Source organism: Thalassophryne amazonica, chromosome 20 (assembly GCF_902500255.1).
Source record: "Thalassophryne amazonica chromosome 20, fThaAma1.1, whole genome shotgun sequence".
Classification (NCBI taxonomy): domain Eukaryota; kingdom Metazoa; phylum Chordata; class Actinopteri; order Batrachoidiformes; family Batrachoididae; genus Thalassophryne; species Thalassophryne amazonica.
Genome location: NC_047122.1, coordinates 57,444,687 through 57,463,339, shown reverse-complemented (window position 1 = coordinate 57,463,339; position 18,653 = coordinate 57,444,687). Strand labels below are relative to the sequence as shown.

Here is an 18,653-nt window from a genome sequence, read left to right as displayed (position 1 = left end):
AGCCTGGGCCGGCACGTAGAGTTCCACCAGATCAGCCAGATTAGATGGCACCAGTCCATGAACAACCTTATAAGTCAATAGCAAAACCTTAAAATCTGCTCTCACAGAGACAGGGAGCCAGTGCAAAGATGCCAAAATGGGTGTGATATGTTCAGACCGTCTGCTACGTGTCAGAAGTCTGGCGGCAGCATTCTGAACCAGCTGAAGACCCCTAATGCTGGACTGCGGTAACCCTGAAAATAGAACATTACAATAATCTAGTCTGGAAGAAACAAAAGCATGAATCAAAGTCTCAGCATCAGCCATAGACAGGATGGGGCGGATCCTCGCTATATTTCGCAGATGGAAAAAAAGCCATCCTAGTAACATCCCTGATGTGGAGGTCAAAAGACACTGTGGGATCAAAAATTACCCCAAGGTTCCTCATTTTGTCCGTATGATGTATGACACACAAACTCAGGCTGAGCGCCAGCTGGTCAAACTGATGCCGGTGTCTCGCTGGACCAAGAACCATCATTTCAGTCTTATCAAAGTTTAAAAGTAGGAAGTTACTAGACATCCAACTTCTTATTGATAGAAGACAGTCCTCCAGGGATTTTATGGGAGTGAGATTTCCCGCAGTTATCCACATGTACAACTGAGTATCATCAGCGTAACAATGAAAGGCAATCCCAAAACTCTGCAGTATACGCCCAAGGGGTGCCAATGAAGGACCTAATGTTTTATGCTAACTGTTTCCTCATTTGACATTGCATGATGACAGTGTAATTAACCACAACTACTGTAGATCTTTATTGCACTTGGAACTGAAACATGGATACATTTCAGCATTCAGCACTAGTCTGTGTAAAGACATGTTGAGGCATTCATGCATTTTATAAGTGCACTCATTTTGGTTTGATTTAAAAAGGCATAAATGAATCCTTTTTTCAATTTGGATCAAAGTGTGATTTCAGTTGACAGGATGACATTACCCAGAGTCCCTCAGCCTTAGGCGTGCTTTAAGGGCGCTCACTTCACCTTTAGTATTGCTTTGATGATATCTTTCCTTCAAATTAGTGCTCCTGCATTTACTTGAGCTGAATAATTTCAAACGTCAACATTCTGCAGTACTCTTAGCTCTGCTCATTATTATTATTTTCTTGATCCATCAACGTTATCTCTGTGACTGATTATCTAATTTCAATTTGGTGTCTCACTGAAAAACATTCTATGGGATTTTTTTTTACTAAAAAAGTAGGAAAAATATTACACCTAGAAAGAAAAGATGTTGATTTAAAGGGACTTGTTGTAAAGCAAATGTGTTGTCTTGGGTTTTATAAGACTGTGAAGCCATCCATTTTCAATTTTAGTGTTTTTCAGCATCTTCATGTAGTTGCGGTTTTCTTTTATACCTCATCATAAAACACCAAATCTACGAGTGCAGAGTCGTTTCCACTCAGCCACATTACTGGTGTCAGTTCAAGTGAAAACATCAGCAGCGCAGGCCTTCATTGTGCAGTCAAGTCTGCAGAAGGTGTAATCTCCACATGAATTGCATGTGCTCTCTGCAGACTGGATTGTTTACTGATGTGCAAATGGTGGCCCGGGATAATGTTTGCTCAACATCATTGCGGACTCCAGGATTGTGTTTCCACTGGAAGCCCATTATGAGCCAGCCACTGTGCATAAGAAAAAAGCACAGTGATTAAAATACACTTTGCAGCCTATGCTTTCACTCTGTTTTTTGTGTTTTTTTTCCCCTTTTTACCAACAGTCATGGCATGTGGAATGCCAGTACCTCCAGTCAATGGCAGCATTGTCGGACAGGACTTTTCTTTAGGAGCCAAAGTTACATACCAGTGTAACTCCGGTTTTCGGCTTGCCAGACCTGTCACTACCTCAGTCATCTGTCAGGAATCAGGGAGGTGGAGCCCCATTGAGGCCCCACCCAGATGCATTCGTGAGTATTTTTGCATCTGTGAAATACTTAATTTATTACCAAAATATTAAAATGACACATCTCCACATGTGCCATATTTTAACATTTTATGTTTAAGGGTCCATCGAATTTGAAACTTCATGAAAAGGATTTTATATTAAAGACCATGATGATGATTATCATTATTATAATTAATAATACTTTCATGAATTTAAAACTTATTTTTCATAGCCTTCAATAATGTGTCATTTGTAAAATACAATAATGTGCAATCAGTCACTTACTCTTGGGACTCCAGAGAATTCTAATTGAAAATTAACCAAATTATTATGAATGTTATTTTTTATTATTAGCATGCTTTTAAAGTTACCTTCCCTGCCCTTTGATTGCTAGTGGTCAAAACTGTAACAACGAGCAAGTATTCATTTACTCTGTCCACTCTACAAGAATTTGATATAAAAATCTAGTGATCTTCTTCTTCTTCTTTCTTTACTAAATTAAACTAACTTCTACCACCTTGATCGTAATGTCACCAATCCTGTGTATGCATTGTGTAAGTTGTCGGTTTGTCCTATGAACTTATAGCGGTGACCTGCCCTGATATTGGACACTCTGCTGTGGATCATGGAAGATGGAGGCTTATCTACGGAACTCAGAATCAATATGATGCTCTTATGATGCTCATATGTGACCCTGGGTATTACTACAGGGGCCGTAGGGTCATTCACTGCCAGGCCAATGGTACTTGGAACTACCCAGATCCTCAGCCAGTCTGTCAGAGTGAGTCTAAACTGCAAATCTCATGGTCCAGTTTTGTCATTGGAACATCAGTCAAGATCCTTATATATAATCTTTCAAAAAAAATGAAGAATGCAATACTTTTATATTGTTTCTTCATTTTAGTTATCTCTTGTGGGGACCTTGGAACTCCACCTAATGGTAACAAAATTGGAACACTGACGGTTTACGGAGCCACGGCCATCTTCTCCTGCAACACAGGATATACATTAGTGGGCTCACGTGTACGTGAGTGTATGTCCAATGGACTGTGGAGTGGCACACAGGTCCAATGTCTAGGTGAGGTCTCGGTGCCAAAAAATACTCATATAAACATGATTATGTACTGTACTTTCACAAACATGCCTAATTGTAAATACTATATTTTCTGGATTATAAATCACACTGGAGTATAAATTGCACCTGTCAAAAATAGCCTCTTAAAGAGAGAGAGAGACACAGAGGAAAAAAAAAAAAACATATAAGTTGCACCAGATTATAAATCACAACATTTTTTGTGTATTTTCATCCTCAGCTGGCCATTGTGGCAGCCCTGAGCCTATAGTGAATGGTCAGATCATTGGGGAGAACTACAACTATCGAGGTAGTGTGGTGTATCAGTGCAACCCCGGATTTCGTCTTATTGGGGTGTCTGTGCGAATCTGTGATCAAGATCATCACTGGTCAGGACATACTCCTGTCTGTGTTCGTAAGTACCCACAGCAAACATTTACTGAATGTTCAAATACAGAGGCATAGCCTCACCCAACTGGGCCATAGCCTACAGGTATAGAGAATCTCTCAATTTTGTCAACCCAAGAGCCAATCTGAGACTTGAACCAATATGTCAGAGAACATGCACAATGTTGTCACTGTCTAAAATTTGAGCATATCTAGAAAATATTAACATTAACGTATTAACTGGATCTGTGTGATGTTGCACAAGTCCACTGTGAGTGCACTCCTGTTGATGCAAATGAAAGCTGGAGAACAAATTATGCATGTCTCCATGTGACACTGGGTGAAAGGAAGTTAACAATTACATGAGTATGTGTGCTTGTTGTCAAAATTTTGCCAAATTTCACATCATAATTAGCAATCAGTGCAATGAAAACCACTTCCAACTCTTTGAAATGTTTGCTGCTCATTAATGACAACTGCACGCAAGTGCCCAGTGTTTTCATATGCCATTCTGGATCTGTTCAGTTCATTATGTTTTAATTTGTGCCATTTTGGACCTTATGCTATGCACGTGGGACATTTCACACCCAATGGTATGCAGTTCTGACTATTATAAACCTGATGTTGGTCATATTGGGCTATTTTTGACCAAATGCTTTTAATCTTGGGCCAATCTGGACCAATAAGGTAAGCTTTGGACCAAATGCTGTTAAACATGGACCAATTTGGACCAGATGCCATTAACAACATGCTGTTTTGGAATGGGTGATGCTAATCTTGACACAGTTTGGACAGGATGATATGAACCAGATGCTAGTGACCCATGTTTTCTTCTGGGTACTGTTAACTTTGGACTATTTTGGACAGTTTGCCAAGAACCTGAGGCCATTATACACCAGATAGTATTAATAGTGGTCTATTTTGAAGTGAATGCTTCTATTATTGGGGCATTTCCTGTAAGATACCTTTAATCACAGGCCATTTTGGTGCAGATGACATTACCTTGGCCCAACTTGTATGGAATCCAATTAATTTTGAGCCACATCAAACTATATCCCTTTAAGGTCAGGTTATGTTTCGACCTGATCTCTATTTTCAGAGGTATTAGATGCACATGTGGGTGTTCTGCAGGACTGTTTATGCTTACGTTCAAACCTTTGGCCCCATGATGACCTTGAATGCAGACAAACCTTTTATAATAATTTAACAAATTATGGTTTATCTTCAGAATTTATTGACCTGCCCAAAACATACAGTAACTATCATTTCTTTCTCTGTTTTGTCTTCCTTTTCATAGCTGTCACATGTGGCCACCCTGGCAACCCTACTTTCGGCATGACCCAGGGAACTCAGTTCAACTTAAATGATGTTGTACGCTTTGTTTGCAATGCTGGGTATGTTCTGCAGGGGGCAGTGAAAGCTACCTGTCAGTCAAATGGGCAGTGGAGCACCGCCCTCCCCAGGTGTAAAAGTAAGTGTTGCAATGGTGCTAAAGCTCACCAGATCAGTGTGCATGTGGCATGAATGTATTCTGCTGAAAAGGCTACAGATATTGCAGCTGCACAAAATATCACAAAAGAAGAATTAGATGTTAGAGAGAATTTGGTGACTACAGATTAGTGAATGGATGAATGTGAAAACCTGAAGTGAATGAAGGCTGCAGTTGGATGCAGAAAGCATAGAGGTTTGAGTGAATGGGGAAAAATGCAAGTCTATATCACAACAGAAATAATTTGAAGCTATGAAGTAAATAGTGAGAACAATTTATACCAAAGGTGGGCAATCATATGGCATGAAGGGCCAGGACACTGCAGGTTTTCCTTGCTATCAATCACCCCAGCAGGTCATTTCATTGACGATCAGGTGTTTATGTTCAGGGGAGAGTCTCGTCAGCATCATCCCTGCTGAGCTGATTGGTTGCAAGGAAAACCAGCAGTGTCTCAGCTCTCATTGCCCACCCCTGGTATAGCTCATCTCACATTGTGTGGCATGATAGTAGCAACCATTAGTGTGCTATACTCTCTGGCACTTGCCAGAAATAACAGCAACTGCTGGCTTGTGCCTATTGAGTGACCACTGCTTGTGTGCATCATGTTACCCCTGCATGTCAACTTTGTGTCTCCCCAATTATATCATTGAGGTTCTGCACAATCTGGCACCTCCAGCCTGTCACACAGACAGTATGTGTCTGTGTGTAAGGGGGACTGCTCAATGAATGAAGTTGAATGATGAGTGATTTCAACATGAACAAAACACTCACCACACCCTGCTGAGTGCTGGCAATGGTGTGTTTGTGTGACATTATGTGGTGAGTAGTGATGTGATTGTGGCTGATAATGGCAAGTGGGGTGATGTGTGCTACAAGCACCTCTAAATGCCACAAACATGCTATCTGTGTGAGAGCAGCTTATCAAAAAATTCCTTCACCAAGACCTGAATTATTTGCACCAGTGAGGTCATGTTTTGTTTGCATAAGCAGCAGGATGTCTTAACAGTATGTGAGAAGATTTCAATGAAAATTAGTGGACCAATTGCGTTGTGCTGTGGATTGAGGTAGATAAAGAGCAGCTCTTGTTTACATATTTAAAATATCAAATGGACATGAATGAATTTCAATGAAATTTGATGACATGGAAGGACTTATTTTTTGGCATAGTTCTGGATCAAGAGTGAGTGTCTGCCTTTCTTTCATTTTCTGTAAGCTTTGATTTTTTTTTTAATTTTTTTTTTTCTGTTGCAATCTTTTAACATCCTTTGGTATTCCCTTATGCATTCATTAAGCAAGTGATGATGTTTTACATGCTGGACACATCAAAATAAGGCTTTCTGCAAGTGTCACAGCTGAGCTCAGGGTTGGGGTAACTAGTCATAATTGTCTACTGTGATTAGCTTGTACCTGACCAGCTGACTAATTTTCTTTGAGGCAACTCATTGGGTCTTTCAGGTTTCCCTTCATAACTATCAAAAACAGAGAACGGGTTCCCTTTCAGAGATTGTTTCACTGAGGGTAGAAATCAAACTGGAATGAACAGGGGCTAACATCCACCAGCGGCTAACTCTCTCTTCATTTAAGGAGTCTGAATAAATCTTTTTCATCAAGTAGTACAATATTTTTTTATCATATATTTTGGTGGGTCACTGCCATGGTGCATATATATCTAGATCTCAGAGCTCAGTCGCCCGTGATCAGATCATTTCAGATGCTGTCAAAATATGTAGACTGTGATCAGATGACGCAAAAACTTCACATAGACCTCCGTCGGATGTGCATTCCATCTTAATGGTACAAAGAGTGTTTTGAACATTTGCAACACACTCGGTACAACTGAGCAAATGTGACCAAATATGTAGACTGCTCATAGACTGTCGTCCGTAGGACTTCACACCACAACTCAATATTTCACGATTGTGGCCGGGTGTGTCATTCTGACGCAATTTGGCCTCAATCGGCGTCTGTGTGATGGGGCTTCAAGTCATCGCATCTTGCGTTAGACCAGCCCATTATCTGGTCAAACTTTATTCTAGATCCAATTCTTTGTCAACCATGATCTTCTGAAATGCATATCTGTGAACGTGAGAATGAGACTGAAGGATAAAGGATCAGGAACTGCCAATAGTCCCTGATTTCATTTTGTTGTTGATTGCATGATCAAAGCAAATCATTAAGCACAGTTGGTATATTACAAAAAAAAGTTAAAAATCAGGATAAAAGATGAATGATCAGGATCAAATATTGGTGTTAAGACCTTAACTGACATTAAAAAATAAAAAAAATAGAGGACTTCTTGTTTGTGCATTTATACTGTTTTAGGCATTTTGGATATTCAGAAATGTTTGGGGAAACCACAATATGGCTTTGTCAGCTGTACATAGGTATAAAGCAGGAACACTGACATTGATAATTTGCATGCTTCGTGCTCTGTGGATCATTTAGGAGATAAATGAGCGTTGGCACAGTTTAGTGCATAAAACATTCAGCGAAATCATCATTGAGCTTTGCTACATCTACACACGGGACTTTGGCTTCTCCTTGTATTCTTGCGCATTTGTTTGAGACAGTAGTATCCTGCATATCCTATCGGTGAACATAAGGTCATATCTATCGTAACCACTGCTGACCCCAATCAAAGACAGAGCGGAGATGAAGCTCGTAAGCACCCAGAGGAACAGAGAGTTTAAACGACACACATTAGGGGAAATTGAAATGAAAAACCAAATAGAAGATCAGATTATTTAATTACCACGGTTTCACCCTCATGATCCATAGAGGTTCCGGATAACATTTACATGTGGTATTATTTCTACCCTAACTGGATACGTCTGTTAAGCCCAAAGACTCTCTAGGGTGTCAGAAAATAAACCTGGGTATTGCGGGCCATAGCCATTCATGGAGCCCAAACAAAAATAAAACAACTGCAGGATTCTTGATTTTGTGCGAATGCCAAAAGCCTTTGGAGACCTACATGCTGACTTTGTTTCTGAATACAAAGTAGTTTTCTTCACTTTGAATGAGCTTGGCAAGGACTTTTAATTTGTCAGTGTCTCCCCCCTCACCCCCCGACAAGCTATATATCTTGGCACCAGTGTCCCCGCTAACTGAGAGCTTTCTGACAGGGTCGCATGGAAGGTTGGGCCTTGTATGTGACAAGACGGTGACAGGACCAGTGACAGATTGACTTATGAGTTTGGTTTAAATGAGGAGAGAAAGCCCTTTTTTATGTATTTATTTATTTAATTAAGTTTTCATGGAAAGATGAGAAGGTCAGAAATCTGTGAAGCATTCTAAAATAATGGAGGAACACATTTGGCTGCTTCATGCTTAAGCAGGTGAGATGCTCACCATACGCCCGCAATCTCTACGCTTTAGTCGTGACATTTTATTAGCAATGGTCTTGCTTCCATGTTAAGTCTGAATTGTATTTTGTGTGACACCATGAGTCAGTTTTCACTCTTTTTTTATTATTATTTTTTTTGTTTCTGGCGCTCAAGTTGGGGGACATTAAAATGAGTTTCATCCATCCATGCATCCATGTGTGCAACCATCGCACATCTCGTCATCATGATAGGTCATCAGTGCTTTTAGGAACCACTTTCACATCAGATGCACGTGCTCTCTGGACTAATATCTTAGATGAATCTGTATGTGTCTCTTGTGACCTGTGAGACCCTTCCTTTTGAACCACTTAAAAGTAGATGGTAATCAAAATCATGTTGGTGTGATAACTCATGTACATGTCCAGGTTTCAGTTTCAAACCAGATGCACATGATCACAGGCATGGTGGAATAGTGGTTGCCTCACAGTGAATAGCTCCTGGGTTTGCTTTTCAGCTTGTCTTTTCTGTGTGGATTTTGCATGTTCTCCCTATATCTATATAACTTCCTCCAGCTCCAGAAACCTGCAGGTTAGGTGAATTCTTGACTTTCTATAATGTATGTGTGATTGCCCTGTGATCATGGCAAAAAAATACATAGTCTGCCCCACCTCTCGCCCATTGACTGCTGGGATAGGCTCCTATGCCCCAATGTCCCATCACAGGACAAAGCAGGTTAAAAAAGCTAGAACTAGAACTACAGTCATAGTGAAGTTATATTTATATGAAGCTGGAGTTGAATGAATGAATGAATGAATGAATGAATGAATGAAAACTGTTTATTTCGAACATTTGATACAACAACAATTACAAGATAGATCAGTAAAGACAACAACAAAAAAGTTCCTACTGTGTACCCAACATGTCCGAAAAGGGGTAGGGTGAAGCATCAGCTTATTTATCCCTACCCCTTCTTCCCCACAACCAGTAATACCCTTTGCCACATATACACATAGATTCCTACACACCTAAACCGATATCAATATATATATATATATATACATACATATACACATACACATACATATATACATACACACATCAACATACATACACATATACATACACATATATACACATATACATATATACACATATATATACACAAACATAAATATACACCTACACATACCTACTTACATACAAAATACTATATATTTACAAGCCGAAGCAAAAAACAAAAACACCCTAACCCTCATTACCCTTCCTCCTCCCTATACCCAGAAAAAAAACATATTTTTGTACCACTGTTTGAACTGGTTCATGCTTGGACATTGCTTGAGCCCCACTCCCAATCTGTTCCACATCCTCACCCCACAGACAGAAATACAGAAACCTTTTAATGTTGTTCGTGCCCACTGATGCTTTAAATTAAATTTCCCCCTCAGACTGTAATCCCCTGATCTGTTAAAAAACATATTTTTAATATTTGCTGGAAGTAAATTGTTTATTGCTTTATACACAATTTGTACTGTTTGAAAATGAACCAAGTCTGTGAATTTTAAGAATTTGGATTGTAAAAATAGTGGATTTGTATGATCTCTATAGCCAGTATTATGAATAATTCTTATAGCTCTTTTCTGCATTACTGATAGTGATTGTGTTGTACCTTTATAAGTATTACCCCATACCTCTGCTCAGTACTGTAAATATGGTAAAACCAGTGAGCAGTAAAGAATGCGGAGTGAGTTGTGGTCCAGAATATGTTTTGCTTTGTTTAGAACTGAAATGCTTCTTGACAGTTTACTTTGTATATGTTTTATATGAGTCTTCCAGTTTATCTTATCATCTATTATCACCCCCAGAAACTTATTTTCATGTACCCTTTCAATATCTACCCCCTCGACTTGTAACTGAACCTGTATGTCTGTATTACAATAGCCAAATAACATGTATTTTGTTTTACTTAAGTTTAATGATAATTTGTTTCTGTCAAACCATATTTTCAATTTTCCCATTTCTATACTGATCCTCCTCAGTAACTCCTGCAAATCCCCCCCTGAACAAAAAATGCTTGTGTCATCTGCAAATAATACTAATTTTAATATTTTGGAAACATTGACAATATCATTTATATAAATTAGAAACAGTTTTGGACCCAATACTGACCCCTGTGGGACGCCACAAGCATTGTCCAAACATGATGATGTATATTCCCCAAACTTCACAAACTGTTTTCTGTTACTTAAGTAGTTTCTCACCCAGTGCAACACCAACCCCCTAATCCCATACTGTTCAAGTTTATTATTTTTAAGGTCTATAAATATTCCAACTGAATGTAATTTGTGGTCTATGGCGTTTGTAATCTCCTCAACTGATTCTATTAATGCAAGTGATGTTGAACTATGTGCTCTGAATCCATATTGACTATCAGTAAGTAATTTATGTTTATTTATAAATTTGTCTAATCTATTATTGAATAACTTTTCTAATAATTTGGAAAATTGTGGAAGCAAAGAAACAGGTCTATAATTTGTGAAGTGGTGTCTATCCCCAGTCTTATACAGCAGCACAACCTTAGCTATTTTCATTTGATTGGGAAATTTACCGGTTTGAAATGATAAGTTACAGATGTATGTTAATGGTTCTACAATCCATTCAATGACCTGTTTTACCACCACCATATCAATTTCATTTAAATTGGTAGATGTTTTATATTTACAATTATTCACAATGTCTATAATTTCATTTCCATCCACTGCTGTGAGGAACATTGAACAGGGATTTCTTTCTATGAGATTATTATCCCAATCCTCAGGTTGGGAATCGGGAATTTTTTCTGCCAAGCTTGGTCCAATATTTACAAAAAAATTATTAAAACCGTTGACTACCTCATCCTTATTTTCCTTCTTGACATTATTATCAATGAAATACTGAGGGTAACTCTGTTTTTTATTACCATTTTTGATAATGCTATTTAATATATCCCATATTCCTTTAATATTGTTTTTGTTATTATATAATATTTTACTATAATATTCCTTCCTACATACCCGTATAATATTAGTTAATCTATTTTTGTATTTCTTATATCTATTTTCTGCCTCTTTAGTCTTTAGTTTTATGAATTCTCTATACAGTGTATTTTTCTTATTACATGCATTTCGTAACCCTTTCGTCATCCATGGTCGAGCTTGGATTTTTTGTTATCTGTAGTCTTGTTTAATTGGACAATTTTTATCATATAATGATGTAAATATTTGTAAAAAAGTTTCATATGCACTATCAACATCACTTTCACTGTATACCTTTTCCCAGTTTTGCTCCTGTAAATCCTTCTTTAGTGTGTTCATGTTTTCCTCTGTCCGCACTCGCCTGTATTTTATTTTCTCCTCTGGCTGATTCCGCCGATGGTTTCTATTATAAACGATGAAAACTGGTAGATGATCACTAATGTCATTGATTAATAATCCACTCACAGTGTTATTCTCAATATCATTGCTGAATATATTATCAATTAAGGTAGCACTATGGGATGTAATTCTGCTTGGCCTGGTGATTTTTGAATATAAACTCATACTGTACATTATACTGATAAATTCATCTGTTATTTTATGCTTATTTGGATTGAGCAGATCAATATTTAAGTCACCACAAATGAACACTAATTTGATTAGTTTTTGAGAACATTTTTCCCATACAGTCAGTGAATGTTTCAATACTAGATCCTGGTGCTCTATATATACAGCTGACTAATACATTTTTGCTTTTTTCTTCACATATTTCAATAGTTATACATTCTAATAAGTTATCAATCACAGTTGTCATATTGTCTACTATTTTATAATCCATGTTCTTATCCACATACACAGCCACTCCTCCTCCACTCTTATTTTTTCTGTTTACACAATTAAATTCATATCCATCCAGTTCAAAATCCATTCCTTTATCTTCATTGATCCATGTTTCTGATATAGCAATTATGTTAAATATTTTTTTAAACTGACTTAAATATTCTTTAATGTTGTTAAAGTTTGCATATAGACTTCTGCTGTTGAAATGGATTATTGATAATTTGTTATCCGTTTTAATGATCCGATTAAACTGTTCATCTGTATAATAGCAACAACTGTCATTGATATTTGAGAAGAAATTATTGTCCGGGTCTATATCGTGCTCCAAGTCCAGTACATTGTGGTCTGTGTATTTAAATGTTCTCAGTTCTACTTTTCCATGATCAGCAATCCTTTGAGTTATATCCTTCATGTCTCCAGATGTAGATGAGTAGGTAGTAGATGAATAGGTTCCTCTGGTCTGTGTCATGGTGTTGTGATGTGTTTGTGTCCTCATACCTTATTGGTCATATTTGTCCAGATCCTCGCTTTAAGAAACACTATTGTTCATATTTGTCCAGCTCCTCGATGTTCCTTATTGCCATGACTTTGCTTGTTCTGGTGATCCGTTCAGTTTGATGAATATTTTACAGTTTGAAGTCCATGTGTGCTGGATTTTTCCCTGTTTCTTCAAGAAGTGTGCTTTCCTGGCGATGTCGGCATTCCGTTTGGTGAGATGTTCATTGATGAATACATTTGTCCCTTTCAGTTTTCTTCCTTGTTTTAACAGTGCTGTTTTGTGTTTTCTGTTGATGAATCTCATGATGACGGTTCGTTTATCACCGTCATTTCTCCGGGGCAGAGGGTGGCATGCTTCAATGTTATTTAAATCCATTTCTATACCTTTAGATAGGAGGAAATCAGCAACCTGTTTTTCCACAGAGCTGACCTCCTGTTCACTGGGCTCCCCTCCGCTCTCATCTGTTACCGCCCGTGCGTAGGACCGCGGTTTGATATGAAGACCTGTGATGATGACGTTGTTAATTCTGGTGTACTGCTCCAATTCAGCCACTCTATTTTCCAGCTGCACCAGATGCCGGTCTTTCTCGGCATTCTGGAGCTGTAATGCCTTCACCTCCTCCACCAGATCCATAATTGATTTCTGTTGCTGCTTCACAACAGAAATCTCCTCTGATAGAAAGTCCAGAGATTTTTTAATATCGTCACCTTCCTCCGCTGTCAGAACCTTCTTAGGCCCCATGGTCGGCTTATGAGCAGCTTGTCGATCGCCGATGTTAACAGCCTGCGTTGTTTGTCACCGGGATGGATCTGCACTGCGCTGGTGCCGCGCGGCCTCGGTGTTTCCGCGCTGATGGATCCGCGGTGGCTGCACGAGGCCTCGGGGAAGCGGCACTCGTGACGCGCAGCTCTAATGACGCAGCGCGCGGAGTTGTGTTGTGTTGTGTTGGACGAAGACGACAAAGAAGAGGAGGAAAACGTTGCCACGAACAGTGGGAGAAGAAGAAAACTAGAAGGGTGGAAATGAGAGTGGGGACTTTGAATGTTGGTAGTATGACTGGTAAAGGGAGAGAGCTGGCTGATATGATGGAGAGGAGAAAGGTAGACATATTGTGTGTGCAAGAGACCAAGTGAAAGAGAAGTAAGAGCAGGAGCATCGGCGGTGGGTACAAGTTGTTGTACCATGGTGAGGACAGGAAGAGAAATGGTGTTGGGGTCATTTTAAAGGAAGAGTATGTTAAAAGTGTGTTGGAGGTTAAGTGAGTGTCTGACAGGGTGATGAGTGTGAAGTTGGAAATTGAAGGGGTGATGATGAATATCATCAGTGCATATGCCCCACAGTTAGGTTGTGAGATGAAGGAGAAAGAAGATTTCTGGAGTGTGTTAGATGAGGTGGTGGAGAGTGTGCCCAAGCATGAAAGAGTGGTGATAGGAGCAGACTTCAATGGGCATGTTGGTGAAGGGAACAGAGGTGATGAGGAAGTAATGGGTAGATATGGTATCAAGGATAGGAATGGGGAAGGACAGATGGTAGTTGATTTTGCAAAAAGGATGGAAATGGCTGTGGTGAATACCTACTTTAAGAAAAGGGAGGAGCACAGGGTAACATATAAGAGTGGAGGAAGGTGCACACAGATGGACTACATTCTTTATAGGAGATGCAAGCTACAAGAAATCACAGACTGTAAGGTGGTAGCAGGAGAGTGTCACTAGACAGCATAGGATGGTTGTTTGTAGGATGACTTTAGAGGTAAAAAGAAGAAGAGAGTGAGAGCTCAACAAAGGATCAGATGGTGGAAGCTGAAGGAGGAAGACTGTTGTGTGAAATTTAGCGAGCAGGTGAGAGAAGCACTAGTTGGAGGGGAAGCAATTTTGGACAACTGGAAAAGTACTGCAGATGTGGTGCGGGAGACAGCTAGGGCAGTACTGGGTATGACATCTGGACAGTGGAAGGAAGACAAGGAGACTTGGTGGTGGAATGAAGAGGTCCAGGAAAGCATAAGGAGAAAGAGGTTGGCGAAAAAGTTTTGGGATAGTCGGAGAGATGAAGAAAGTAGACAGGAGTACAAGGAGATGCGGTGTAAGGTGAGAAGAGAAGTGGCAAAAGCAAAGGAAAAGGCATATTGCGAGCTGTACAATAAGTTGAATAGTAAGGAAGGAGAAAAGGACTTGTACTGATTGGCAAGAAAAGGGACAGAGCTGGAAAGGATGTGCAGCAGGTTAGGGTGGTAAAAGATGCACATGGTAATGTGCTGACAAGTGAGGAGTGTGTGCTGAGAAGGTGGAGAGAATATTTTGAAGAGTTGATGAATAAAGAAAATCAATCAATCAATCAATTTTTTTTTTTTATATATAGCACCAAATCACAACAAACAGTTGCCCCAAGGTGCTTTATATTGTAAGGCAAGGCCATACAATAATTATGTAAAACCCCAACAGTCAAACGACCCCCTGTGAGCAAGCACTTGGCTACAGTGGGAAGGAAAAACTCCCTTTTAAACAGGAAGAAACCTCCAGCAGAACCAGGCTCAGAGAGGGGCAGTCTTCTGCTGGGACTGAGCCTGGTTGAATGAGAGAAAAGGCTGGATGATGTGGTGAGAGTAAATCAGGAAGTAAAAGAGATTAGCAAGGAAGAAGTGAGGGCTGCTATGAAGAGGATGAAGAGTGGAAAGGCAGTTGGTCCCGATGACATGCCAATGGAGGCATGGAAACGTCTAGGAGAGATGGCAGTAGAGTTTCTAACCAGATTGTTTAATAAAATCTTGGAAAGTGAGAGGATGCCTGAGGAGTGGAGACGAAGTGTACTGGTTCCTATTTTCAAGAACAAGGGTGATGTGCAGAGCTGCAGTAACTACAGAGGCATAAAGCTGATCAGCCACAGCATGAAGTTATGGGAAAGAGTAGTAGAAGCTAAGCTTAGAAAATAGGTGAAGATCTGTGAGTAGCAATATGGTTTCATGCCGAGAAAGAACACTACAGATGCAATGTTTGCTCTGAGAATACTGTTGGAAAAGTACAGAGAAGGACAGAAAGAGTTACATTGTGTGTTTGTGGACTTAGAAAAAGCTTATGATAGGGTGCCAAGAGAAGAGTTGTGGCATTGAATGAGGAAGTCTGGAGTGGCAGAGAAGTATGTTAGGGTAGTGCAGGACATGTACAAGAATAGTGTGACAGCAGTGAGATGTGCAGTCGGAATGACAGACTCATTCAAGGTGGAGGTGGGATTACACCAAGGATCAGCTCTGAGTCCTTTCTTGTTTGCAGTGGTGATGGACAGGTTGACAGATGAGATCAGACAGGAGTCCCCATGGACTATGATGTTTGCAGATGACATTGTGATCTGTAGTGAGAGTAGAGAGCAAGTTGAGTCTAGTCTGGAGAAGTGGAGATATGCTTTGGAGAGAAGGGGAATGAAAGTCAGTAGAAGCAAGACTGAGTACATGTGTGTGAATGAGAGGGAGCCCAGTGGAACAGTGCAGTTACAAGGAGTAGCAGAAGTGGTGAAAGTAGATGAGTTTAAATATTTGGGGTCAACTGTTCAAAGTAATGGAGAGTGTGGTAGAGAGGTGAATAAGAGAGTGCAGGCAGGGTGGAGTGGGTGGAGAAAGGTGGCAGGAGTGATTTGTGACCGAAGAATATCAGCAAGAGTGAAGGGGAAAGTTTACAAAACAGTAGTGAGACCAGCTATGTTGTATGGTTTAGAGACAGTGGCACTAACAAAAAGACAGGAGGCAGAGCTGGAGGTGGCAGAGCTGAAGATGTTGAGATTCTCTTTGCGAGTGACAAGAATGGACAAGATTAGGAATGAACATATCAGAGGGACAGCTCAGGTGGGACGGTTTGGAGACAAAGTCAGAGAGGCAAGATTGAGATGGTTTGGACATGTGCAGAGGAGGGACCCAGGGTATATAGGGAGAAGGATGCTGAGGATGGAGCCACCAGGCAGGAGGAGAAGAGGGAGACCAAAGAGGAGGTTCATGGATGTGCTGAGAGAGGACATGCAGGTGGTTGGTGTGACAGAGGAAGATACAGAGGACAGGGTGAGATGGAAACGATTGATCTGCTGTGGCGACCCCTAATGGGAACAGCCAAAAGACAAAGAAGAAGAAGAAGCTGGAGTTGTGTTGTCAACTTTAAGGTGGAGACATTTTGAAATGTTGATCAAAAACTCTAAGATTTCTACAATGAAATCGGGAAATGACTTTTTATTCATTCATTCGCTCCACTCTGATGCTCATCCAAAAGTTCCCTATCCTTGGCCAAGTCTTCTAACTCTTCCTGGGTGATCCCAAGGTGTTCCCAAGCCAGATGGGAAATGTAATTATAAACATATTCAGCTTGGGACTCTGACGAGGGCGGTCGCATCTCCTCCACTTTCCCTTATCTCTGCTCTCTGCTTTAACCTTCAAGTCCCTACTTCACCAGACTGTGAATTATTCAAATTATATTGGATACTGGTTCTATTGGACTACTATTGGATTTACCATGGAATTAATCAGCTGGTCTCTGAACGCTATTGACACCATCTTTTCTACAAGAAGTGTTGTATGGCTGGGGGGCCTGGCTGCCTTTTTGTTTCTGTCTTTTGTTTTTCCTTCCAGGTGGCTTGCATTTGGGACTGAGTGGCTGTGTTGCTGAGGTTATCAGGACCTCACCCTGATCACTTGCGACTCGTCAGGACTCACAGCTGAGGTGCATCTATATGGATTGGAACATGGTGGCATTTAAGACTGGAGTATACAGTGTGTATTTGCCAGAGACTCGACCTTGTGACCAGACGGGTGAGATCGTCGTCTTGGGAGCCATCTCATCATCAGTGGATGCAGAGAACGTCCAGGGTTTGATGCACGGTCTGTGAAAGAGGAGGGGGTGAGGTCTCACGCTCGTCAGCACACTTCCTGAGGTACGTTAGATTTTGTGACTAACATTTATACAGTCAGTAAATGTGGTGTCCCTCACACCTTTTATATTGAGCTGTATGTTAGTCATGTATCGGCTTCCACTGCAGTGGAGTTTTGTGAACTGGATGTTCCATGCCTGCAGGTTGGGAAGCTGATTAGTAATCAAGCCAGGAAGTGTTTGCTGTTTGTACACCTTTAAGTGTTCTCTCTGTGTGTAGAGTGTGGACTCACATAATGGTTCCTTCTTTCACAGACTCGGTTTGTTGCGGCCACCTGGGGGGTGTTGGCGGGGTCCTTGGGTCCGAACAGCTTCTGGCTCCGGACCGTTAGCGCTGCTGGGAGCGCACCACGCCAGACCGCACTTTCTTTTGTTATTTTTTGTATCACTGTTATGTATTAAATTCAGTTAGCCTTTGTACCGTGCTCTGCTTATTTCATACTGGGTCCTTCAAACGCTGGTCGGTTCTCCGAGTTGCGTCCGACACATAACAGTAGTCTCTGGCCAAACATCACGGACCCAGCGGTAGCAGAGACGGTAACACGCCGGGAAGGCGGCAGCAGACGTTCAGAAGTTATCCGGATCAGTTGCGGGTGCTCTCCGCCCGGATGGTGCGTGTTTGAGAACCCATTACTGAATACTGATTCGTGCTCTCTTGCAGCCGTGTTCCTGTGTGTGCCTTATCCGTGGGTCGTGGTGGAGTGTGACTGGCGACGGCTTCGCGTCGCACTTCGACCGGATAAGAGGTTTGAACGGGAGCTGCAGGAGTGAGTCTGTAATGGGTGAACGCGCACGGCGGAGCTCTGTGGCACGGGTCGCGGTGCTTCCTGTGTTACAGCCGTAGCCCCGTTTCCCCGGGTAATGATAGCTACTGCGTCTGTTGTGTCAGCTCCGGTGTTATTTAGTTGAATCACATTTTTGGTTGTGTGCTGCTCACAGAAAGGCAGCATGAGTTTGTTTTCTCAGTTACCAAAGGGGGTTTTTCATTTTTAGCACTTTGGCTCCCTCTTTTGGTGACTGAGTCACATTACCGTCAAGCTCTTAAGTTGGAACAGGTGTGTTCCATTTGTTGGAGCTTGACGGTATAAATCACTTATTTGTTTTGTGTTAGTTCATTTTGTGTGGGTGTTTTTTGAGTTGGTTTTTGTGTGGGATTTTATTTTTTGTTTTTCACTATTTAGTGTCTGGGGTCGTGACCCTGCAGTTCTGCC

General features: G+C 40.7%; 1 protein-coding gene across 1 annotated transcript in view; it reads left to right on the top strand.

The window, feature by feature from the left end:
* Positions 1-18,653, top strand: part of csmd2 (CUB and Sushi multiple domains 2) — a 662,931-nt gene that overhangs the window by 584,340 nt on the left and 59,938 nt on the right. The window contains exons 51-55 of the mRNA XM_034160153.1: positions 1,757-1,942; positions 2,507-2,701; positions 2,825-2,998; positions 3,234-3,407; positions 4,677-4,850. Of these exons, the coding sequence (XP_034016044.1) occupies positions 1,757-1,942; positions 2,507-2,701; positions 2,825-2,998; positions 3,234-3,407; positions 4,677-4,850 (903 nt within the window). The remainder of the gene's footprint in view (positions 1-1,756; positions 1,943-2,506; positions 2,702-2,824; positions 2,999-3,233; positions 3,408-4,676; positions 4,851-18,653) is intronic.